This window comes from Coregonus lavaretus (genome assembly GCF_964263955.1).
Source record: "Coregonus lavaretus genome assembly, chromosome: 32".
In the NCBI taxonomy this organism is placed as follows: Eukaryota; Metazoa; Chordata; class Actinopteri; order Salmoniformes; family Salmonidae; genus Coregonus; species Coregonus lavaretus.
In genome coordinates this window covers 16,596,533-16,621,237 of record NC_140019.1, presented here as the reverse complement: position 1 = coordinate 16,621,237, position 24,705 = coordinate 16,596,533, and the positions used below count along the sequence as shown (strand labels likewise).

At 44.3% G+C, this 24,705-nt stretch overlaps 3 protein-coding genes across 4 annotated transcripts; 1 reads left to right on the top strand and 2 right to left on the bottom strand.

Moving 5' to 3' along the window:
- Positions 1-3,120: 3,120 nt before the first annotated feature.
- On the bottom strand, positions 3,121-8,814 carry LOC311107311 (uncharacterized protein). Its single transcript, XM_084149796.1, has 5 exons — positions 7,232-8,814; positions 6,927-7,075; positions 5,733-6,198; positions 4,464-4,805; positions 3,121-4,310 (listed from the first exon to the last, which is right to left on the bottom strand). Exons 1-5 carry the CDS (start codon positions 8,207-8,209, stop codon positions 4,068-4,070), a joined length of 2,178 nt encoding a protein of 725 aa, XP_084005922.1. The 5' UTR covers positions 8,210-8,814; the 3' UTR covers positions 3,121-4,067.
- A 1,683-nt stretch (positions 8,815-10,497) lies between these two features.
- rad9a (RAD9 checkpoint clamp component A) lies at positions 10,498-14,458 on the top strand. 2 transcript variants are annotated; one of them, XM_084149942.1, is made up of 13 exons: positions 10,498-10,562; positions 11,133-11,262; positions 11,376-11,446; positions 11,608-11,681; positions 11,762-11,810; positions 12,116-12,230; positions 12,370-12,469; positions 12,569-12,675; positions 12,825-12,931; positions 13,056-13,120; positions 13,221-13,328; positions 13,422-13,662; positions 13,763-14,458. In XM_084149942.1, the coding sequence occupies exons 2-13, from the start codon at positions 11,229-11,231 to the stop codon at positions 13,883-13,885; spliced, it is 1,194 nt and encodes a 397-aa protein (XP_084006068.1). In that variant the 5' UTR covers positions 10,498-10,562; positions 11,133-11,228; the 3' UTR covers positions 13,886-14,458. The 2 variants fall into 2 exon arrangements, with proteins under 2 accessions (XP_084006068.1, XP_084006069.1); XM_084149943.1 differs by having other exon boundaries at positions 10,556-10,867.
- tbc1d10c (TBC1 domain family, member 10C) lies at positions 14,441-22,351 on the bottom strand (the record flags this gene model as incomplete). The annotated part of the gene is made up of 10 exons (XM_084149941.1): positions 22,293-22,351; positions 20,099-20,250; positions 19,361-19,460; positions 19,156-19,263; positions 18,911-19,017; positions 18,640-18,754; positions 18,471-18,536; positions 18,088-18,277; positions 17,734-17,891; positions 14,441-17,584 (listed from the first exon to the last, which is right to left on the bottom strand). The coding sequence occupies exons 2-10, from the start codon at positions 20,242-20,244 to the stop codon at positions 14,441-14,443; spliced, it is 4,134 nt and encodes a 1,377-aa protein (XP_084006067.1). The 5' UTR covers positions 20,245-20,250; positions 22,293-22,351.
- Positions 22,352-24,705: the final 2,354 nt, after the last annotated feature.

The following is a 24,705-nucleotide window of genomic DNA, read 5'->3' as shown; positions in this document are numbered from 1 at the left end:
TCAATTATATCACGGCAACAGTAGTTATCAGTGTTCTAATCTGATCTGACTGCCACTAAATGTCAAATCAGGCTAAAGTCGTGCTTCAAATGGCCCCGCCCGTTTTTGGGGCGATTTCAGTCAGGTTGAAAATCGCCCAGAAGTCTCTCATAGCCTGTCATGTAAAATCTATTTTTTTCAAATTTCAAAGCTTTCAATACAATCTCTATGGGTGTCTGTGGGCTTACACTTACGCGCTTTCGTCATACGTGACGTAACCATGAACGTAACTAAGAAAATAGCGGCTAGCAGCGTCTCTGTTGCGACCTGCAGTGTGGCGTTATCTTATGTTTTTAATTTGTACACTTAGTGGCGTTATTTTATGTTTTTAATTTGTAGACTTAGTTTACAAACATTCTGCCAACCATGGATTTCCAGTGGTGGGTTTTGGACTGATCTTGTTGATCGTGTACATACCCGCTACGAACGGACTAAATAATGAAAACGCTGCTGGCAGCGGAATCCAATACAGCTGGGAGACTTGGCTGGATGACAGAGTCCCGGACAGAGAAGTGGAGCCGGCCGGCTTCACCCTGGTCAGAGCGGACCGCGATCCTGGTAAGAGAGCGACTCTGTACCCCCGACATTGAACTGCTTTCTGTGTCACTGCGACCTTACTATCTGCCCCGTGAGTTCCCCCAATTGTTTGTTACCGTTGTGTACTGTTGATAATCACAAGTTTACTGGAGAACTGAGACCAAGTAGAGACTTTGGACAGGGTGGATATGGTATAATAAAGGCAGTTTATTCAGAGGTAAAGATATCTGGAATCGCGTGCACGGACTCGTTCGTCAAACTCTTAGGGAGCTATCTGAAGAGAGCCCCGAAAACATTGTGTGCAGACATTTTATACAATAAATGATGTAGGTTGAATCTAGTAGTTCTGATCTTCTGATTGGTCCTGATGAGTTGGGCGAGGTCCCCTCCACTGTTGCATTGGCTCTGAGTCGGGTTCTCTGTCTTCAAATGTTCAGCCTAAAGAGAGGGGATTTTTGTGTGTGTGTGTGTGTGTGTTTAACAGTGATGATGTGTGTGTGTGTGTGTGTTATCAGTGATGATGTGTGTGTGTGTGTGTGTGTGTGTGTCCTCAGAGCAAGAACTCGTGAGTTGGAAGAACTGAGAGACCTATGGCGTGGGTGTTGTCCTTGGCCACCTGCTGACAAGGCTGACAAGATAGGACTCTTTTGTCCATTGTTATAGGATAGGAACAGCATTGATTGAAAACAAACGCCCAACACAAAATGGGTCATGCACAAGATTTTAGTCAGACCAAGCTATAACATTATATATTTACTACGACAGTACATTCAACCAAAAGCTAATATAACAAAGGCATCAGAGATTATTTATAATCTGTCACAGAAACTGGAATCCATCTCCCCAGATCAGTCAATAAATGCTTCTGGTATTGACTTATATGCTGCCCCTGTCTTCATGTTGTTGCTGGACATATCTTTTTTAAAATGTGTGTAGGTCACCTAAATCATCAGAAAAATTGCCCCTCCTGAGAATTTTTTCAGGAGCCGCCACTGCGTCTGACACTGCAGGATTTGAGTCCCTGGCGGCGTAGTGTGTTACTGATGGTAGGCTTTGTTACTTTGGTCCCAGCTCTCTGCAGGTCATTCACTAGGTCCCCCCGTGTGGTTCTGGGATTTTTTCTCACTGTTCTTGTGATCATTTTGACCCCACGGGGTGAGATCTTGCGTGGAGCCCCAGATCGAGGGAGATTATCAGTGGTCTTGTATGTCTTCCATTTCCTAATAATTGCTCCCACAGTTGATTTCTTCAAACCAAGCTGCTTACCTATTGCAGATTCAGTATTCCCAGGCTGGTGCAGGTCTACAATTGTGTTTCTGGTGTCCTTTGACAGCTCTTTGGTCTTGGCCATAGTGGAGTTTGGAGTGTGACTGTTTGAGGTTGTGGACAGGTGTCTTTTATACTGATAACAAGTTCAAACAGGTGCCATTAATACAGGTAACGAGTGGAGGACAGAGGAGCCTCTTAAAGAAGAAGTTACAGGTCTGTGAGAGCCAGAAATCTTGCTTGCTTGTAGGTGACCAAATACTTATTTTCCACCATAATTTGCAAATAAATTCATTAAAAATCCTACAATGTGATTTTCTGGATTTTTTTTCTTCTCAATTTGTCTGTCATAGTTGACGTGTACCTATGATGAAAATTACAGGCCTCTCTCATCTTTTTAAGTGGGAGAACTTGCGCAATTGGTGGCTGACTAAATACTTTTTTCCCCCACTGTATGTATGGGCAGTACCAAAACAGGTGAGCTAATGATTCTGTCTCTTCGCAGCAAAATGGTTGTATCCCCCATATATATAACATTCTATTGGTTGCAAGATTTTTGTTTAATCTTTAAAATTGAAAAACTAAGTTTTGAATCCGGCGTCGTTTTGTGTATCAGTTCATAAACAATGTGCCTTGGAATCGATTAATCGAAAATCTCTTCCCAACTTTTTTGCAACCTCTATGGCACAGCTGTCGAATTTTGGGTCCTTAAATTAAACTGGTATACTTTCTTATTTATCACAATGTTCTTTAACCAATTTTGGTCTTTAATGCAGGGCCGACAGACAAGTTCCTTAGCTTCTCCCCCTTCCACTTTCCTGCTCAATTTTTGCGGTAATGCTGCAATTAGTTGGTTATAATTTGAGTGACATGAGACAGGGTTTGTTAGAAGTTAGTAGGTTTTTTTTTCTTTTTATATTTTTTATTTCCTTGTAGTACAGAATTAGGCAAACCATGATTAATTGCACACTCCAGCACAGTAGGTGGCGGCATGCACCTTAAACATTTGTGGACCGCATTATACCATAGAAGAAGAAGAAGACGCAGCAGCAGCAGCAGCAGCAGCAGCAGCTTTGAGTGACATTCCACTTCAACCAATCGGCAGAGAGGAGGATCCTCCCCCACTTCCTAAGTTCATCAGCAGCTGTTGATATGTTCCATGTTCATGTGGGTGAAGGTAACAATTGAACCCCTTGAAGAACTTTTAAAATGTTCCAATCTTTTGGGGCAAACTATCTCTGTACGGTGGGATGAATAAATGAGTAAAAACAAACTATTATAGCTTAAAATAACTTTATTTTACATTTCTGTCATTTAGCAGACGCTGTTATCCAGAGCAACTTACAGTTAGTGAGTGCATACATTTTCATACTGGCCCCCCGTGGGAAAACGAACCCACAACCCTGGCGTTGCAAGCGCCATGCTCAACTGAGCTACAGGGGACTTTATAAATTGTTACTCTCAATATTATAGTTGTTACACAGTCTGCCGCCACATAAAAGCTTTGCCCTGGTCCCATTACCTTTGTACATACTCTGTAGTTCATATGTTACAGGTACCCGGCCTCATCCCTTTCTCCATCTGTCTTGCTCTTATGATCTCCATTTGTGATGTACTATAACGATGGGGGGTTTAAGGGGGTATGAGAAGAGATTACGTGGTCTTATAGTGATCTTGGAACCTGGTGGAAAACAAATATGCGCAGATACATATACACACACACACACACACAACCTGTGCACTCCTCCTCTCACCAAGGACCCATCACAGCACTAATAGATCAGCTAAAGAGCTTCTTAATGGTGTTATACCACTGTTAATAAGGACTGATGAGGAGAGAGAGAGTAGAGAGACAAGAGAGAGAGAGAAAATTATGTTAATATTGTACATCTCCAAAGTAAGCTTTGGCAATATGTACATTGTTACGTCATGCCAATAAAGCAAATTGAATTGAATTTAGAGAGAGAAACAGTCCATTATAACTATTGTCTCCTGACATTCCATGCTAATGGACTTAGAACATTTTCAGACATAAACATAACGATCATGTAATGACATGAGTGTGTTTGCTTGTAGATTGAGCGAAGCAAAAAAAAAGATGCAAAAGTAATTACAAAGTGCTTTCACTATATTGCCAAGTCTCTCTTGCAAAGGAGATTCTCAAGGTAATTTCTTGTTTAAATAAGGGTAGACAAGGATAAGCACAAGGATGAGCCAGTTATTGTTCAGTGTTTCTTCCTTGTCTTCTTCCTCAGAGCTAATATCCAGGCGGGGAGAGCAGCAGTGGGCTGTGGCATCATCGGCACAACTTCAACTTCCTCCTTCATCACTGCATTCTCCTCTAGTGTGGAGTACTCCTCTGTCCCACAATCCTCCTCTGATTCGTAATCCTGCTGGATCAGGAGGCTGGGCGGCATGGTAACTACCTCCTCAGAGAACCGCACGTGACGAGATTTTGACATCCGCCTCTGAGAAAGAGAGAGGAGAGAAGAGAGAGAGAGAGACAGAGAGAAAGAGTGAGAGAGAAGGGTTGGGTGAATGCCCCAGGTGATTTTTCAATTTACAGTAGTCCAAATGCTGACAGTGTGGGACAGACAAATGAGAGTAAAATCTGTCCTTACCTTTTTGGTCACTGTTTCCATTGATAGTGAGGACTCTAAATCTTGAGACATGGAGTGTCGCAGTATACTTCGGGTGACAAGGGGATGTGAGGAGGGGGAGGAAGAGGGGGAGGATGGAGTGAGAGGGGAAAGGGAGGATTTCAGGGGGTAGAGAGGCATCATGAAGTTGTCCCCCTCTTCCCTCTTGTCCTCATCAGATGGGACTGAGTTGTCTTCTTTTCTCTCTCTCCCCTCTCCTTTTAAACATTCCCTCTCTTCTTCCCTCTCCTGTGACTGGTGCACTCTTTTTCTGTTCAGGTGGACCCTGCTCTTCAGGGCAGAGCTGTCCAAGACCTCCACTGGCTGTGGAACAACAAGGTACACTATTATCAACTTTAATCCTTAAGAGTCTATTACTGACGCACCAGTGCATCAAACTATGTAACATAATACAAAAATCCCCATCAAAATCTGTCAGTTTAAGATAGAGATATCGTTTTTTTGCAAGGGCTGAGTCAATCCACTGCATCCGCCTATGTTGACCTTCCGCATCTGCGGTGGAACTACAGCGGTGTTTGTCAGACCATGAGACATCCCGAAAATCGGTTTGGTCCCACTGGACTCGTCTGAAGTCAGTACCACCGATGTGCCAACTTCTGTCTGTAGTGTCCAAACCGTTTGGGCTACACTCGTCTGAAGGTAACCCGGTACTGGTTTAAAAAATGAGTGGAAGTATGGAGGTAGTTTTGTGCCAACAAAAAAAGGGGTTAAATATGTGTCCAAAAAAACTAAAATATTTCCTGAGCTTTCTTATAACTCCTAGATATAGGACAGACACTTATTATTCCTTATGATTCTTTTTTTTACTCTGTTTTGCCATTTATTAATGTTATTCAATGCATTTCTATGGGCTATAGTACAGTAGTAAAGGACAAATTCATTATTATTTTTTTATATACCTACAGTGGTCCTAAAATTCCAAATCAAATAGCTAAATGATCCATGGTATGACCATCTTGAAACAATTCCATATGGTATCTTAGTAGAACCCCCCCAAAGGCATATATTTTTAGTTAATCAGGATGAGTTAATTTAGGGTTACATAAAAGGTTAGTGATAGGGTTTAAGTTAAGGCCTATAGGGGCGATTTCCCGGACACAGATTAAATTTAGTCCTGGACTAAAATGCAAACTCAATGGAGAATCTCCTAATTTAAATTACCTTTTAGTCCAGGATTAGGCTTAATCTGCATCCAGGAAACTACCCAATAATGTTTGAGTGAAATCTTACCTTAATGAAGGAGAACTCTAACACAGGGATATGATTTGGCCTCACTTCATCAGAGCTGGTTTGTGATTGGACATGACAGTATTCCTTTGGTGCTGATTGGATGAGTTCACATTTACTGTTCTGTTCTTGGACAAGGCTTGGTTCTGTGATATTCATATTGACAGGTGCAGAAACATCAGTGCTTCTATCATAACTTTGGTCCAATTCACTTGGTCTGAAGTCCCACTGACTGTTCACGTTTCCTGATTGGCTGACTCTGTCCAAGGTCAAAGTTGATTGGGCGCTCTCATGATCTTGTGGGCGGTTCTGGCTGGTCTCTGATTGATTTGTGACCTCTTCAGCTGGTGTTTGATTGGCTGAGGCGTCTACTTGTGATGGGTTTAGAAACCTGGCCCACTCCTGCCCTGTGAGGATCTCCTCCAACAAGCTAAAGGATCCAAGACTGAACTCAAAGGAACTTGGGGATCTGTCATGACAAATAAGGAATACTAGATTAGATATATCAAACATGTACATACAGTATATAACTATCTATCAAAGCACCACTGTCTTACTCAATACTAACTAAAACAGGAACTGAGAACTTCCTGTGTGTGTGCGAGTGAGAGGCAGTAACTGTCAGTGACTAGGGTGTGTCTGACACCTCAAAGCTGAAAGTGCACAGTATCACCCTAACTAATGTCTCAGCTATGACAACCTCCCCTTGCATACACAAATAGCACACAGAACTTACTCAGATGTGAAATCATAGGTAGGTAATATCTTGAGCAAGGTGTTATTCCTAGTTAGATCACATAGTCAGAAGAATCTCTTAGCCCTGTTTGTATTTGTATTTATTAAGGATCCCTTCATGTGTACGTGTGTGTAGAGTGTGTGTCTTATCATGTGTATGTGTGTCTGTGCCTGTGTGTCTCTTCACAGTCCCCGCTGTTCCATAGTATATAATTAAGGCAAAAAGGTTTTCATGACCTGACTAGGAAATACTCCATGCCGTAACTATAGGCAAACTGGTACACATATTACATTTGAACCAATGCACATCAAATCACAAGACAGTAGTTATAATCTACTTCCTTGGGTAATGAGTTAGCCAAATGCACAGAGGCTGAACAACCAAACCATGGCCGCTAACACATATCGACGCTGATCTGCTACACTGACAGCTGTTTGATTGTCTGGTTGTTTTGAACCGACCTGAACTGACCCTCTGTACCACTGTCTTCTGACAGAGTGGGAGGGGCTTCCTCCTTGCCCTCTCTGATTGGTGACTGAGTATCGCCTTCTTTATTGGACATCTTAGTGACTTTATCTTCTCTGGTTGACAGCTGATGTTGCCGTGGAAACTGTTGAATGAAAAATGTATTGAATCTTCGAGTGTAATGCTAGTCAGTAAGCTAACAAAGGTTAGCGAAGATGTTACTTGTTGATGTATTTGCTAATGAAATGGTCTGTATCATCAAATAAATAAAATGAGTCAAAGTAAACTCTACTGTACTTACTTTAACTTGTTTTGCATCTTTCCTCTCTTCTCTCACTCCATCCTCCGCTTTCCTTTTCTTCCCAAAACTCCCATGCCTGTCCCTCCATTTCTCCTTTATCCTCTGTGTCCATCTCTGTGTTGTGTTCTCAGACAATCTCTTCATCATCTTAGTTGACGAGGTGTTTTCTGCTACACCTTGACTGGGTGACATAATCTCCATGACATCATGTCCCGGAATCTCTGACCCATTCTCCAAAGGCCGCCACCTCTCCATTTGACTCCCCATGTCTGGATATAATTCTGTGCTCTTCAAGGACCAATCATAGACTCTGGGGGTAAAGTCAGAGTTTGACGCCATTAGAACCGACCCGTCATGGTTCTGAGCACCCTTGGTCTTGGAGTTTAGAGATGAGTTACCCAGAGGTGATGGGTCAATGTGGCCCTCATTCCCGGTTTGAGTTCCTGTGAAGGTCATCATTGTTGGTAGAGCCCCCGCTGACCCCCCTGGGTCACCTCTTTCACTGCCAGCATCCTGTGAGGGGGAGGGGGTGAGGACAGGGGCACCCTGAGCAGCCGAAGGGGATGACACCATCTGTCCCCTGTCCAACTTGGGGAGACTGCCAGTGGGTTGCTTCCTCCCTTCCTCCCCTTTCTCTTTCCGTCTGGATCCCCAAACATTACTGTCCCAAGCCGGTATCCTAAACTCCTCCCTGGAGTCCCACATCCTCATCTCATGCTTCCTGGCCTTCTCACATCCCCCTTTGCCCTCAGCCCCTCTGACATCATCAGCCGGAGACAGCGCCACAGATCCATTGCCAATGATGTTAGCCCCAGGTCTCCCCCCATCCTCCCCCTGGCCCTGGGCAGCTGTGGTGGGGCCGTGGGGGGCCTGTCCCTGCCTGCCGTGCTGGGTCTCTGAGCCAGGCTGGAGCCTCAGTCTCTGGAGCATGGACTGAAGCAGAGTCTGGGTGTCCACGGAGGGGCTTGGTTGAGACATCCAGGACAGAGAGCACTCTTACATCAGACCCCCTAGGTTAGACCAATGATGGTATATACAAACAAACATACAGTACATAATATGATATGCTGTATATGGATTATGGATTAGACAGACCAGCGGCTATTGAGATTGAGTTACAGAGAACAATCTGGAATATTCCTTGTGTTTGTCCTCAGTCTTAGTTCAGTTTCAGGCATGTGCCCTGGCGTCTTTTGTCTTGTTAGGAAGCATGTTAGGGTTGTTCTCGTTTTCATTCCAGTCATTCTCCACTGTCATACTTCACCAGTTTTTCCCGATGGATTGTTGACATATTCTTTCCCCTTATTTCCTCTGTCTGTTGCATGCTCATTCCAGTCCTCCATGGGTTGTCAGAAAAGTTGTAACATTGCTCTGTCGACTCCGCAGTGTCAAAAAACAGCAACGCTAAAACCCGCTCAAACTCTTCTGTCTCTCTTACACTCTCTCGCTCTCTCTCACTCTGGCACTCTCTCTTCCTTTTCCTCTCTATCAAATTATCTCACTCTCCTGTTTGTTTCTCTCTATCTCTAGAAGTCACACGTGCCTATTTTCGTGGTGGAGAAGTTTTCCTTCTTTCGATCGGGGAGTGATCATGTCATCACTAGGAGGAGAAGAGGGTCATCAGCATTCCACAGGCCTTACAGACAGAGACATGCACCCAGACCAACGAGAAAGACCAGTGAGGCTGGTCTAACTACTCTATAGCCCTTTCATCCACAAGTGACAGTGACTCAATCTCTCTCTCTCTCTCTCTCTCTCTCTCTCTCTCTCTCTCTTTTGCTTTCTCTCTCTCTCTCTCTCTCATTCTGTCTCTCTGCCACACATGTATACACTGGCACATGCCCTCTTTCTCAGCATAGTGTGGTCAGGAGGCTTTTTTGGGGCTATTTTTGTCTGAGCAAAAGGAGTTGGCTTCACATTAGGAAAGACATTGCTTCTACTGTTCCACACGAAGATATATCTGTGATACATTTACAAAATCCTTTTTGTTCTTCTAACAGAAATTTGATCATGTTGAAGCTGATTTTGAACATGAGTGATTTTGAACAACTGTGAGATGTTCTTTGCAAACAAATGTTATATAAACAAAAATATAAAACGCAACATGTAAAGTGTTGGTCCCATGTTTTATGAGCTTAAATAAAATATCCCAGAAATGTTCCATACAGACAAAAACAGTATTTACATTTTAGTCATTTAGCAGACGCTCTTATCCAGAGCGACTTACAGTCGGCCAAACCCTCCCCTACCTTGGACGACGCTGGACCAATTGTGCGCCGCCCATGGGTCTCCCGGTCGCGGCCGGCTGCGACAGAGCCTGGACTCGAACCAGGATCTCTAGTGGCACAGCTAGCACTGTGATGCAGTGCCTTAGACCACTGCGCCACTCTCAAATTTTTGCCACACATTTGATTACATCCCTGTTAGTGAGCATTTCTCCTTTGCCAAGATAATCCATCCACCTGACAGGCGTGGCATATCAAGAATCTGATTAAACAGCATGATCATTACACAGCACCTTGTGCTGGGTACAACAAAAGGCAACTCTAAAATGTACAGTTTTGTTACACAACACAATGCCACAGATGTCTCAAGTTGACATGCTGACTGCAGGAATGTCCACCAGAGCTGTTGACAGATAATTTAATGCTAATTTCTCTCCAACGTCATTTTAGAGAATATGGCAGTACACCCAAACGTGTAACCACGCCTGCCCAGGACCTCCACATCCGGCTTCTTCACCTGTGGGATCATCTGAGACCAGCCACCCAGACAGCTGATGAAACTGTGGAGTATTTCTGTCTGTAATAAAGCCCTTTTGTGGGGGAAAACTCCTTCTGATTCGCTGGGGAGGCCCACCCATGGCTGTGCCCCTGCCCAATCATGTGAAATCCATAGATTACATTTACATTTTAGTCATTTAGCAGACGCTCTTATCCAGAGCTACTTACAGTTAGTGAGTGCATACATTTTTCATACTGCCCCCCCCGTGGGAAACGAACCCACAACCCTGGCGTTGCAAGCGCCATGCTCTACCAACTGTAACTCAGTAAAATCATTGAAATTGTTCCATGTTGCGTTTATATTTTTGTTCAGTATAGTTACAACCTCCAATTGAAAGCTGTGGAGTGTGTGAATTGATTGATAGGACCTGTTTCTCTAATGAAGGATTTACCGATTAGACTTGATACTCCGCGTTGTTTGGAAGCTGCCCAAAGATACAGACAGATCAGTATATGCGCAGGCCCTTCATCAACAAGAACACGCCCATTCGTTTCTCTGATTGGTCGGCCGGAAAGAGGCGCGTTATGGCGGCTTTGAAGTAAACAAAGTGAGTATTTACAACGCATTGCTGTGTATATTTATAGCTAGCTATGGAAGTTAGTGAATAATATTAATGGCCGGTATAATGCACAAACCTTCTGAATCTAGCCAGTCGAGCAGGAATGATAGTTTCTGACTAAAATGCTAGCTAGCTAAACAGATTTCACTTTACTCAACTAGCTAGCTAGCTAGCTGGTACTGTTAGCTTGCTAGCTAGCTAAGTAGCTAGCTAGCTAACAAGCTATCCATGCAGCAAGTACCCTTAGCTAGCTACATTGTGAACTGGTGTTATAACGTCGCTAGCAATCTTTGGTCAGTAAATAACTTTGCTAATTTGCCATTAATATAACGTTACTCCTTTGGAATTACATTTTTTGCTGGCTAGCTTCCTTCTGCAATCATGTTGACAAGTGCTACCCATTTCAAAAGTCCCTGGAGCAACCTTTGCTCACTGATAATTTGCTATCAAACATAGTCACCTTGATATTTGTCAGCTTTCTGCGAGGGATGAGTAGCCAAGAAACCCCTTGTAACTGTAGCTATATATGTCTCTGACTGACACACCCTTCCTGTCCAGGCGCTATGAAAGTGTGATCTGTATACCTGTAAGGTAACTCAAACAACCCTGCATCCAGAGAGGCCACTCACACTGAAGTACTGTCACCTCCCTGACATGGACTGCGTTGTGACAGGGGGCAACGTGAAAGGTACTTATCCCACCTGACATTTGAGAATACATTTTATACCACCACCTAGCTAGCTAGTTACATGCCTTTTTCTTGAATGAAATTGTGATGATTTGTGTGTCTGTGTTTTACAGTGCTGGCCAAGGCCATCCACTCTCTGTCCAGGATAGGTGATGAGTTGTACCTGGAGCCACAGGAGAATGGGGTGATTTACCATGATACACACACACACACTTGGATATGCATACCAAAATACACTGACACTCATTCTCACTAACTTCTACACTATTGTTGCCAAGACATCATTGCGGCCCAGGGATTGGGCTGAAACTGTAAAGTATATCTTTCCTGTTTCCTGTCTCCCAGCTGGCTCTGCGTTCTGTGAACTCGTCCCGCTCAGCCTACGCATGCTTCCTTTTCTCCCCACTCTTCTTCAGCAGGTATGGTGTGTGTGTGTGTGTGTGAGAACGCGAAAGAAAGATAGGGTACACTACCTATGGCTGCTTACATTCTTTTACAGATACACCATTCCCTGTGGACATGCTTTTCGCTGCAAGATGGCCATCAAGGTACAGACACATTGCTTTGACCCCAGGGTTGGGCTCAATTCGAATTGAAGGCAGTCAATCCAGGAAGTAAACTAAAATAACAATTCAATAATGGAAAAAAATTACATTTATTTTCAATGACTTCTCAATAAACTGAGAAGTATAAGTTATTCATAAAAAATAAAATATTCTGAATTTTACATTCTAATCACTTCTTGAATTGACTGCCTTCAATTCGAATTAAGCCCAACCCTGTTTGACACATTTCTGTTATCTACAGTTTAATACTGTCTACTTATTCTCCTCTCTCTCTCCCTCTCTCTCAGTGTGTGCAGGCTGTGTTCAGGTCCCTGTCGTCTCTGGAGAAGACAGTAGAGAAGTGTCACATTGAACTGGATGGAGAGAAGAGTCGTCTCACCTTCACCCTGCACTGCAAACATGGTACAGACCGTTAAAGTGCCATAAAATAACCATAGAACAGTTTTATCTAAAGAGTGTCAACCAATTTAAACTTCCTTACATCCTTAGCTTTCCCCTAACCAAGGCATATCAATTGTGTGTGTGTGTTTGCGTTCTGTAGGGCTGCTGAAGACACACAACCTGTCATTCCAGGACAGTGAGAGTCTGCAGGCCGTGTTTGATAAAGAGAGCTGTGCCAACATGCTTCGCGCCCAGCCCAGGTCAACACATTCTCTCTCTCTCTCTCTTTTTCAGTGTTCCTCTCCTGTCATCTTACCTCCTGTGCATCGCTTTTATTTGTCCTTCTTTCTTTACTCCAGGTTGCTGGTTGACACAGTGCTGCATTTCCCTCCCTCTCTGGAAGAGGTGAGTGTGTCAGTGAGTGGAGAACGAGTGTGGTTCAGGAACCATGTAGATGACGAGGCAGGTGAGGAGAAACGTTTTGTTTTTCTACACTATTGAAGTGTTGGTGGTATAGTGTTTATTTTGTATTTTTTAATAAGTCAATAACCCAATATAGCAACATGATAGTAATATATTTAATCTCCCCCCACTCCCTTTCTCTCTCTCTTGCAGAGCAATCCAAAGCCATGCTGACTGAACTGTGTCTGAGTTCTGATGAGTTTGACCACTTTGCTGTCGGAGCTCAGACCAGCATCACATTCTGCCTAAAGGAGCTGAGGGTATGTGGGGTTATGTCACTTGTCAAATGGGTTATTACTGTTGTTATAATCTGGCGTGGTATGTCATAAGTAATTTGAAGGCATCATAGCAGGCCACTTAATGAAGTGTTGCCTTGTCTTTCAGGGCTTGCTGGTGTTTGCAGAATCCACAGGTCTTCCTGTCTCTGTGTATTTTGATGAGCCAGGCAGGTAAGGATACATATTCACAACTCACACATACCAATATGAAAGGTATTAGGATATTTTGTTTCCTGTGTATCACTAATTTCTGTGTATCTGTTTTTGTCAGACCCTTGGTGTTAAGTGTAACAGACAGTGTTCTGGAGGTGAACTTCGTGCTTGCCACTCTGTCTGATGATTCCAACCTCCGTAACCATAACAACAATAATACAAAACAGTAATTGAACATTAACTGTCAAACATTCAGAACAGTCATACCTCTTTGTACAGGACCCTGCTCTTTACCCAGAATCCTCTCCGCTCTCCCCAGAGCTCGCTCGCCGCCACCTCCTGACGACTTTATGAACGACGACATTGACTCCTACCTCATTGCCATGGAGACCAGTGAATTAGCAGGTCCCTCCGATGCCCCTGCACCCCGGTCCCCCTCGCCCAATCACACACTTACAACTCAGCCATCTGTAGCCATACACAGGCGCAGGCTAGAGAGCGGAGAGGAGGAGGAGGAGGAGGAAGAGACCGAGGACACTGAAAGACCTCCAAATAAAAAGGTGAGCTTTGTTGTCAAAGGGCTTGCTGTTACTTATACAACTGCTGGGATCAATGTAAAACGAACCGCTCTCCCCCATCTCTCACTTTATCCCCGCTCAGTTCCGCTCGCTGTTTTTCGGGTCAGTCTGTCCCTCTGATTCTCAACTGACCAATCAGACGATCAAGAGCCAAGAAGTGTTGGCCAGTGACAGCGACGACGACACCCAAGCATCATTGCCATGACCTGGGGTGGTGGAGTTGAAGCCACGTGTGTTTGTGTGTGTATGTGTTTGGGAGACTGTTTGTTAAACCTACTTATAGAATCCCTGCGAGGAGATATTTAAAGAGATTAAAAAAGGTCTGGATCTAATCTGAAGACTGTACTAATCACATTGGATGCAGACTTAACCTTGTAATAATTTTTTTGAATCTGGATTTAAAGTATGCAGACCTTTCTAGTTCTAATGACCGTTGCAGCTTTGAGAAGAAAGTCTGCACTCAGTAGATTCTCTGAGGGACAGTGACGGGACATTCAGCCTTTTTATTGGACCATGATGATGATATCACACTGGGGATTCTGGAATTATGAGGAAATGGACAACAAGCACTTCCTGTTTATGTCGTTGATCAATGTACACAAGCCCTAGAATAAAAAAACAAACATTTTTTCCTCAGTTTGAAAATATAAATTGTTTTATTTACATTTTTTATTTTTGAAGTCTACACTTGGATGAGATGTTTTATGGGTCATTTTTGTGGTTTGTAAAAACTTAGTATGTCGATTTCTTTCCTTGCTTATTAAAAGTATGTCTCCATAGATGGAGTTGAGTTTCTTTTGGAACCAAATGTCTGTGAGCCACTGTTTCCAGGGAGGGGAACATTGCTGGGTTGCACCTGAAAACTCTTCCCCCTCGTCTGAGGCTTCCTCCTCTCCCTCTTTCTCTCTTTCTCCAACTCCTTCTCCCTCTTCTTCCGTAACTTCTCCTCCTCTTTCTCCCTCCTCTCCTGCTCCCTCCGTCTCCTCCTCCTCTCTCTGGAGCTCAGCTTCTCCTCCTCTTCCTTCCCCTTGACCGTGCGCCCCTCACCCGTCCCATCACTGAAGTCCTGGATCAGGATTTTGGGGACGGGATCTTTGTGCCTGCGGAAGAGACCAAATCGCCTGGGGGTGTCGGTCGGCCCTCTGTCTGGTGTGGGCCCAGTCTGAGGTGGGACAGTGGCCGGGGTGCTCCCTGTCACTCGTTGGGGTGATTCTGGGTGCTTTGGTACATGAATGGGAGGTGTGGGCTGTGGTTGATTGGACTGAATGAAACCTGTATTTGATTGATTGGAGTGTGTGAAGGTGGGTTGTGATTGGTTGGGGTTAGTGAAGAGATCCTCAGAGAGCCTGCGGGTGAGCCTCCGGGAGCTGGAGGACTTGCAGAGCCGGAAGTCTCCGGAAGGGGTTGCCCACGGTCCATCACAGGGCGTGGTCCTTTGGGACGAGACATCAGCATGTGTGGACACTGAGTTGCCAGAGCCTGCCTTTGAGTCTGTAGGAGGGGGAGACTCACTCTTCTCACTCTGACTTTGTGACTTTGGGTTGCCAGGTATGGGAGGGAAGTCAGCTTTCAGTGATTCCCCCTGATGTAAGGATGGAAGGATTTCAGTTGAGTCTTCCTGAGAGGGAAGTGTGAATACTTCCTCCTCTTTCTCTCCTTCACTCTCTCTGACGTTCTGGGTCTCCTGATTCTCCTCTGGATGGATTCTGACTGGATTCTGGGGTTCTTCAGGTAGCTTCTGGTCTTGGCCTGATGAGTCCCTCTCCCCCTCAGGCTCAGTAGTGGAGGTCAACTCTGGAGAAACCTGGCTCTGATTGGCTGGTGTTATCCTAGAGGGCTCTGTGTACTGTACCTCTATCTTTGCTGTCTCTGTTTGTCTCTGAATTTCATTTGGAGACTCCATGGCCGTCTCTATCCCTGTGTTTGTCTCAGTGGCTTCGTCTGTGCCCGTCTCGACCCCTGTGTATACAGGCACCTCTATCTCTGATTCTGTCTGTGTTTCTGCCTCCACCTGTGACCCCAAGTCTGTTTCTGCATCTACTCTTGTGTCTGCCTCTATGTGCATTGCTGACTCATTTTCTCCCTGTGTCTCTGTTTCTGTATGTGCCTCTACCTCTGTTTCTCTCTCTGCCTCAGATTTTTCATCTGTGTGTGTCTCTGTCCCTTTTTGTGACTGTATCTCGGTACGTGCCTCTATCTCCTTGTCGGTGTGTGTCTCTGTGTCAGTGTCTTTGTCTCTCTCTGTCTCTGTCAGTGAACCCATGTCTGTTTCTGCCTCTAAGTTTACATCTGCCTCTTGTTGTGTGTCTGTCTCCATGTCTGTATTCACATCTGTTTGAGTCTCTGTTTTTGACCCCATGTCCGTCTCGGTCCCTACACTTTTATCTGTATGTAGTCCTTTCTGTACCTCTGCCTCCATTTCCTCCTCTGTTTTGGCTTCTGCGTGTATCTGGGTCTCTGCATATGTGTGGGTCTCTGGCACTGTTTCATCCTGTGTCTTTACTTCAGTGTATGTCTTCGGTTCTGTGTCTGTGTGTGGAGCTGTTTCCTCCTCTGTCTTTGCTTCAGTGTATGTCTTCAGTTCTGTGTCTGTGTGTGGAGCTGTTTCCTCCTCTGTCTTTGCTTCAGTGTATGTCTTCAGTTCTGTGTCTGTGTGTGGAGCTGTTTCCTCCTCTGTCTTTGCTTCAGTGTATGTCTTCAGTTCTGTGTCTGTGTGTGGAGCTGTTTCCTCCTCTGTCTTTGCTTCAGTGTATGTCTTCAGTTCTGTGTCTGTGTGTGGAGCTGTTTCCTCCTCTGTCTTTGCTTCAGTGTATGTCTTCAGTTCTGTGTCTGTGCGTGGAGCTGTTTCCTCCTCTGTCTTTGCTTCAGTGTATGTCTTCAGTTCTGTGTCTGTGCGTGGAGCTGTTTCCTCCTCTGTCTTTGCTTCAGTGTATGTCTTCAGTTCTGTGTCTGTGCGTGGAGCTGTTTCCTCCTCTGTCTTTGCTTCAGTGTATGTCTTCAGTTCTTTGTCTGTGTGTGGAGCTGTTTCCTCCTCTGTCTTTGCTTCAGTGTATGTCTTCAGTTCTGTGTCTGTGCGTGGAGCTGTTTCCTCCTCTGTCTTTGCTTCAGTGTATGTCTTCAGTTCTGTGTCTGTGTGTGGAGCAGTTTCCTCCTCTGTATTTGCTTCTGCATGTGTCTCTGTATCCTTGCTTTTCTCTGCCTCACCCTTCGTCTCTGTCACTATGTGCTCTGTGATGATATTTGCACTCGCTGTTGACTGTTTGTTCAGTACTTCCTGTGTTTGCATGGTGCCTTTACTGTGGTTAGTTTCCTGTGTCTGGCTGTCGCTGTACTGCTCAGAGGCATGGGTCTGGCTGAAACCCCCCTGCTCCTCTCCTTGACCCTGTGAGGTGACGCTGTGGTCAGAGGTGAGCTGACGCTGCTGGGACGGTTCTCCGTCTGAATCTGGGGTCAGCTGGGTTTTCTGGCTTCTGTCCTCCTGTCCTAGTGGTTCTTTGTGTTCTAACGGTTCTCTCATTTCCACTGGGGCCCTATCCTCTGTAGCTGGAGGTGGAACACCCTGAGCCCTCACTAGACTACCATCCATCTCACTTCCTCTCCTCAGATTCCCTCCCTCGCACTCTCCTGTGTCTGTCTTGCTCCCTTTCTTCCTATTGCGGAGGAGTGAGGGAGAGAGAGAGAGGAGGGAGTGCGAGGAAATCGGAGGAAGGGACAGGTTACCTTTCTCCCTCTTCTTCCTGTTCCTCTCCTCCTCCATCTCTTGAGCCCTCGCCCACGCCATCCGATATCCATGGCAACGACCCCGGGGATCAAAGGTGGAGGCGGGCCGTTCCATTCTCCACTTCTCCAGCTCTCTCTCTGTCTGCCTCTCCAGATCCTTACTCGACAGGGGGACAGAACACACCTAGGTGGGGGTGAAAGGGAGATAGAGGGGAGGTGGTAAAAGTGCGGGTTTATATGCTCTCACACAGGTGTGTGTATTTATATACATGGTAAGATAGTTCAAGTATAACTGGTGTACATGTGTATCGGTCCTGAGGCCAGGTGTCTGACCTCTGCAATGAAGGTGTCGTCCTCCTTCTGCACCTGCTCCCTCACACCCCTCAGCCTCTCCAGAGTCTCCATCTGGCCCTCGCAAGCCTCCCTCTGCTCCACCCGGCCCAGAGCCCTGCGCACCAACACCACCGCCACCTGGAACAACACACGCACTCCTGATGGAGGGGGATAAAAACAACACAAGGAGGGAAACAGAGCAATCAAATCTCTTAGAGAGATTCTTTCAACGTTGAGTGTGGACAGAAGGGCCAAGAAATAAGAATAGGTAGATTGGATAGATAGAAGATTGATAGAATGAATAAATATGACTATAGATGATGGATTAATTAATTCCCTTATTCAGGTACAGACCGTAGCAGAAGAACAGGTCCCAGACCCTGAGCAGGGTGTTAAAAGGTAGGTGGCGTGTAAACAGGCACATCAACCAATCGGTGGCGAACATCAGAGGCTCCACGCCGTGTCTCTGCAGGTGCTTGTGAGCCGCGGGACACGTCCTCTTCAGCACCCTGGTCAGCATGGCTGCGTCAAAGAGAACCCCCTCCTACAGACAACATTAAAGAGACAAGTGTCTGGAGAGCTGCTATTCAGCTATGTTACAACATCCAAACCCTTTACTGATGGAAAAACATATTGATGTAGCAGTAGCACGTATGCAGTTTATACTGTCGAGTACACTGTATCCCAAATTGATCATGTGTAGTAAAGTAACGGTGCGTGTAGAGCCATCATCTTACCAGAAGGGGACTGTAGTAGCCAGGGAGGTACTGTTCACTGATTTGCACCAGGCACCAGAATGCCTCCTATAGGAGGGGAAAGCAAAGGTATTAAGAGAGATCGAAGGTCCAGTCCTTTCAACGTGATGATGAAGGATCACCGGTGATAACATGGTGATTGTAACAGTACCTCAGTAGGCATGTTCATCAGCAGTACAGCTGCTACAGGTCCCTGGGCCTGGCAGTAGCCCTCCTCAGGCTTCAGCTGAGTAAAGGCCTTCAGCACCCGGAACAGACCACGCTGTCTGCCCACACAAACAACAAAACACTCAGATGAACCAGACATTGACGGGATAACGCTCTAGACGATATTTATACAACACTACAAGAAGGAGAGATGGAGAAAGATGTGATTCGTATATCATCATCATTCCATTTGTAGTATTATAAGGCTTTGTTACCCATGGCCGTCTCTGGAGAGGAACATCTCATGGAAAGGGAACTGGCGGTCTAAGTCTCTCTCTATAACGTCCACCCAGCTCTGTAGGGCGGGCCTGGAGTCCAGAGTCTGATAGCGGGGGAGAGATGTACCTGATGAGTAGGTTTTACTCTGCAATATTTGTAGATTTACAGTAAGTATATCATACAAATGGCACAGTAAGGTTCTAATTGTTGGTTCTATCTGTAGAGGTGGTTGCTCTCTTACCTGATAGAGGTCCTTGTTGTGGCGCATTCTGTCTGTGGCGCCACACAGCAGTGGCCAACATTTAGCCCTGAGGGATGCTGGGATGCCTTTCTGACACTGTTCTTTGACCTGAGAGACAGGTGGAGGGTGTGTAAGGGTCATGCCAGAATAAACACCTGGGTTTGGTGTTCCAGAAAAGGTTACATTTAAAAGGCAGAGTACACACCTTGCTGGACTTTTTTAGTAAGACACGATCCCATTGGCTGATGATGTTGATCCACTTGGTCTCTCTCTGTCTAACGAGCTCAGGGGGCGGGCCTTCACTCCTGACCAACATATCATCAGCAGAATATGGTGAGCACTTTAAACAAAACTGTCATAATAAAATGTCTAGGGCAGGTAACAAACTCCTCACTATGGCTCACCTGTTTCTGTAGACCAAATTATCTGCACATTTACTGAGATGAGTCAACTGCACCTTCAGTTCTCGTCACAGAGAACGAAAACACCATAAAGACACACAGGAAACAGGAAAACCACAAGGTGGCGGTGCGACTGTCTCCATGGCAACAGGTCAGGATGTTCAACGACACAGAGTGAGTGAGAGAGTGTAGGAGGTGACTGTTATATTTGTGTTCTGATTCTACCTGGGTCCATTCTTTGGACTAAATAAAGACTGACTTGTATTTGCATCTATTGAAAAAAATGGTTTCTGTCTGTGATGCTGAACTGTCACCTTTCCTGCCATAACTGTGTTTTTTTGCATTCAGTTGCAAGTTGCAAGCTATAGGATGTCTTTAGTGTCTTTTATTCACCAGAAATGCATTGTTTCTCTTATCTTAACTAATCAATCTTTAAAAAACAGAGAGAGAAAGAGAATGGTAACCTCTGCAGTGAAGAGAGAGAGAGAGAGCAAAAACTGGTTTTCAGTGCTGCTGAGCCAGAGGCTCTGCTTAGTACTGACCCAGCAGTGGATCCATTCCCCAGGATGAAGCCGAAGCGGTCTGTCTCTGTGGCTGGAGCTCCAACACTGACCTCTGACCCCCTGTCAGAACCAGAACTGTCCTCTCCGCTGGGGAGCGTCTGGGTCGGGGTGGACGCACTCAGCATCTTACCCTACAGAACAGAGAGAGGAGAGACAATGGTTTCAGTTACAAAATAGTGCTCACTTCTGTGCGTGTGTGTGTGTGTGTTGTGTATCTGTACTGTGTGTGTTCAGAGTGAAAGCAAGTACAAGTGCGACAGAATACTCATCCTGTACATTAGAAATTAAGATGTTTAAAACCTTTTACAATCTAGGCTGCATACATACATACATACATACAGTTAAAGTCGGAGGTTTACATACACTTAGGTTGGAGTCATTAAAACTCGTTTTTCAACCACTCCACAAATTTCTTGTTAACAAACTATAGTTTTGGCAAGTCGGTTAGGACATCTACTTTGTGCATGACACAAGTAATTTTTCCAACAATTGTTACAGACAGATTATTTCACTTATAATTCACTGTATCACAATTCCAGTGGGTCAGAAGTTTACATACACTAAGTTGACGGTGCCTTTAAACAGCTTGGAAAATTACAGAAAATGATGTCATGGCTTTAGAAGCTTCTGATAGGCTAATTGACATCATTTGAGTCAATTGGAGGTGTACCTGTGGATGTATTTCAAGGCCTACCTTCAAACTCAGTGCCTCTTTGCTTGACATCATGGGAAAATCAAAAGAAATCAGCCAAGACCTCAGAAAATAAATTGTAGACCTCCACAAGTCTGGTTCATCCTTCGGAACAATTTCCAAATGCCTGAAGGTACCACGTTCATCTGTACAAACAATAGTACACAAGTATAAACACCATGGGACCACGCAGCCGTCATACCGCTCAGGAAGGAGACGCGTTCTGTCTCCTAGAGATGAACGTACTTTGGTGCGAAAAGTGCAAATCAATCCCAGAATAACAGCAAAGGACCTTGTGAAGATGCTGGAGGAAACAGGTACAAAAGTATCTATATCCACAGTAAAACAAGTCCTATATCAACATAACCTGAAAGGCCGCTCAGCAAGGAAGAAACCACTGCTCCAAAACCGCCATAAAAAAGCCAGACTACGGTTTGCAACTGCACATGGGGACAAAGATCTTACTTTTTGGAGAAATGTCCTCTGGCCTGATGAAACAAAAATAGAACTGTTTGGCCATAATGACCATCGTTATCTTTGGAGGAAAAAGGGGGGTGGCTTGCAAGCCGAAGAACACCATCCCAACCGTGAAGCACGGGGGTGGCAGCATCATGCTGTGTGGGTGCTTTGCTGCAGGAGGGACTGGTGCACTTCACAAAATAGATGGCATCATGAGGAAGGAAAATTATGTGGCTATATTGAAGCAACATCTCAAGACATCAGTCAGGAAGTTAAAGCTTGGTCGCAAATGGGTCTTCCAAATAGACAATGACCCCAAGTATACTTCCAAAGTTGTGGCAAAATGGCTTAAGGACAACAAAGTCAAGGTATTGGAGTGGCCATCACAAAGCCCTGACCTCAATCCTATAGAAAATGTGTAGGCAGAACTGAAAAAGCGTGTGTGAGCAAGGAGGCCTACAAACCTGACTCAGTTACACCAGCTCTGTCAGGAGGAATGGGCCAAAATTCACCCAATTTATTGTGGGAAGCTTGTGGAAGGCTACCCGAAACGTTTGACCCAAGTTAAACAATTTAAAGGCAGTGCTACCAAATACTAATTAAGTGTATGTAAACTTCTGACCCACTGGGAATGTGATGAAAGAAATAAAAGCTGAAATAAATCATTCTCTCTACTATTATTCTGACATTTCACATTCTTAAAATAAAGTGGTGATCCTAACTGACCAAAGACAGGGCAATTTTACTAGGATTAAATGTCAGGAATTGGGAAAAACTGAGTTTAAATTTATTTGCCTAAAGTGTATGTAAACTTCCGACTTCAACTGTACATGCATACATACATACAGCACAAACATACAGTGTGGTGCTACATAATCTAGCCACAGCATCAACAGATTAAGTTGTTCCATTTGAAGCAGAAGTGATACCCTATCTACTCCCTGCCATGCCACCAACTGTGACTGTAACCACACCTGGTAGTTATAAAGTAGTAATGATGTAAAACGATGTAAAATCAAATACCTTTGAGTCCTCTCTCCTCTTTGATCACTGGGTGGGATGCTTGCTGGAGAGAAGTGTTTGGTTAGGAGATTGGAGAGGAAGAGAGAAACTTCCGCTATTGATGCTGTCACTTGCTCTCTCTATCAAACACACTCATAGGAAGTAATTACAATAATGTGTGTGTGTGTGTGTGTGTGTGTGTGAATTACAGTGTTATAGCATTTTATAATAGGAGGGTGATGTTGTGTAAGTAATAATACCTTAGTTGACTATGCACTGGACAATTAGTGAGAAATTAAGTAAGCAAACCTTAACAATTTGCCACATTTAAAATGGCGACAATGTCTACCCAGGCCCACGCTGCTGTTTTCCACGCCTCTTCTGAGTTCCTCTGAGAGCGACAGTGCCAGAGCGTAGTGATAGGAGCTTTCACCATATTGTGCCAAAAAACGGTTAATTACTCAGAGCTTTTTCATTATCGGTTCAAAATGCACATTAGTGACATCTGCTGGTCAGCAATAAATAGGAGCGTGTGATTATTAGATTAACTTTTTTTTATCTCCGCTGTTTTCATCAAACCTCCGTGGCGTAGCGGTAAATCGTTGGCTTTCTTAGCTAATAATCATTTGTAATGCCAGATTTACATCAAGCTCCCCTTTTTTTGCCGTCAAGTTTACTCTTTTTAAAAAACGAAAGCTATGGCATTCTTTAGGGTGCTTAAACAGAACCTTATACTATACTAAATAAAACGAATTATTTGAACAACAGTGCAGAAAGTGTGTTTTCACATTTTAAAAATTCAGAAGTGTGCCTTCAATGGGATTCGACCTTATACCCACACGTCCCTGAATGTATTCGACCTGCTGCGCCAGGGGTTCCCAAACGTTTTCATTTAGGCCACCATTCCAGCATTGGAATGACTGACATGAGGGATGCAATGCCTGCTATGACAAGAGGAAAACTGATTATGCACTACCCAATTGCGAAATTGCACGTTGTGCATTCAAGAGTAAGTTGAAAGCAGGACTAAGCTCCTAAAAAATACATTTAAAAAAGTTATTTTTCATGGGCTGGCATGGTTACATGTGGTCTGTGGTTGTGAGGCTGGTTGGGGTACTGCCAAATTCTCTGGTAGAGAAATTAACATTAAAATATCTGGCAACAGCTCTGCCAATTGCACGTTTCCGCAAAACTTGAGACATTGGTGACATTTTGTTGTGTGACATTTTAGAGTGACCTTTTATTGTCCCCAGCACAAGGTGCACCTGTGTAATGACCATGCTGTTTAATCAGCTTCTTGATATGCCACACCTGTCAGGTGGATGGATTATCTTGGCAAAGGAGAAATGCTAACTAACAGGGATGTAAACAAATGTGTGCACAACATTTGAGAGAAATAAGCTTTTCTATGGAACATTTCTGGGGTCTTTTTTTTCAGCTCATGAAACCAACACTTTACATGTTGCATTTATATTTTTGTTCAGTATATATTTGTAAGTACGGTGTCCAGTAGAGGTCGGTGAAGCGAATTTGGTGAAAATAAATGTTCTGAATGGACAACAGTAGTAGTCTAAAATTGGAGTGGAGGATAAATGTGTAAATGATCATGAATCGCTTCTTGTTGGGATGCGTTTGTTTTGTTAGGATGCATATGTGGGAAACCCATTTGAGGTGTCGAAAATTGTGAAGTATGTGCTTGGAAAAGTGGAGTCTACAGGAGGCCTACGCATACAGTTTGAGCATATGTTCGATAAATCCAACATATGCACCACACAGAACGCACTGCAACAGACTCTGCAATGCAATGCTGCAAGGCAAACGCAGATTCCATTGGAAATGAATGTACTTCTGGTGTACCAAAATGCAAAAGACTGTCGATGTGATCGAGGCGTGACTGCTGCCCCTTGCGTATGCTATCACAGGCAAGTTGTCGGAGCAGGTAGGTTTATATATCTTTACAATGATTGATACTGTTTGCAGTTATATTACACAAAGTAGTCATTTGTCATGTTTATTTAGTTTTGTAACTGGTATTCCTGCATTTTCAATTACTATCAATGCTCAGAAAATATAAGGATATACTGAGCGTCACTTGTCCAAACGATATTCAAGTGCGTAGCATGTACTTATTGTTGACCGGACGGCTTCACCTGTCATAGGCTACAGACAGCTCATATAGCCTACCGTCCATAGTGCCTTATTATTAAAGTGTTTTTTATTTTATTTTTTAGAACCGTTTTTCCTCAAGGTTTATTTATCAAATCATAGCCTAGTTAATGTTATATCACACTGTACGTGATTTAAGAGGACCTGCACGCTTTTTCTTTCAACTTTGTTTGCCAGTGACATTAACCATATTTATTCCTACAGTAGTAACCTATACTGTAGGCCTAAATGTTTGTGCGGCTATAATTGTATGCCATTTATTTGTAAG

Coding starts and splice junctions, on each gene's coding strand:
- rad9a (XM_084149942.1), top strand. CDS start 11,229: ATGGACTGCGTTGTGACAGGGGGCAACGTGAAAG. Junction 11,811..12,115: donor GCTGCAAGATGGCCATCAAG/GTACAGACACAT, acceptor CCTCTCTCTCAG/TGTGTGCAGGCTGTGTTCAG. Junction 12,470..12,568: donor ATGCTTCGCGCCCAGCCCAG/GTCAACACATTC, acceptor TCTTTACTCCAG/GTTGCTGGTTGACACAGTGC.
- LOC311107311 (XM_084149796.1), bottom strand. CDS start 8,209: ATGTCTCAACCAAGCCCCTCCGTGGACACCCAGACTCTGCTTCAGTCC. Junction 7,076..7,231: donor AAGATGCAAAACAAGTTAAA/GTAAGTACAGTA, acceptor TTCATTCAACAG/TTTCCACGGCAACATCAGCT. Junction 6,199..6,926: donor GGTACAGAGGGTCAGTTCAG/GTCGGTTCAAAA, acceptor TTGTCATGACAG/ATCCCCAAGTTCCTTTGAGT.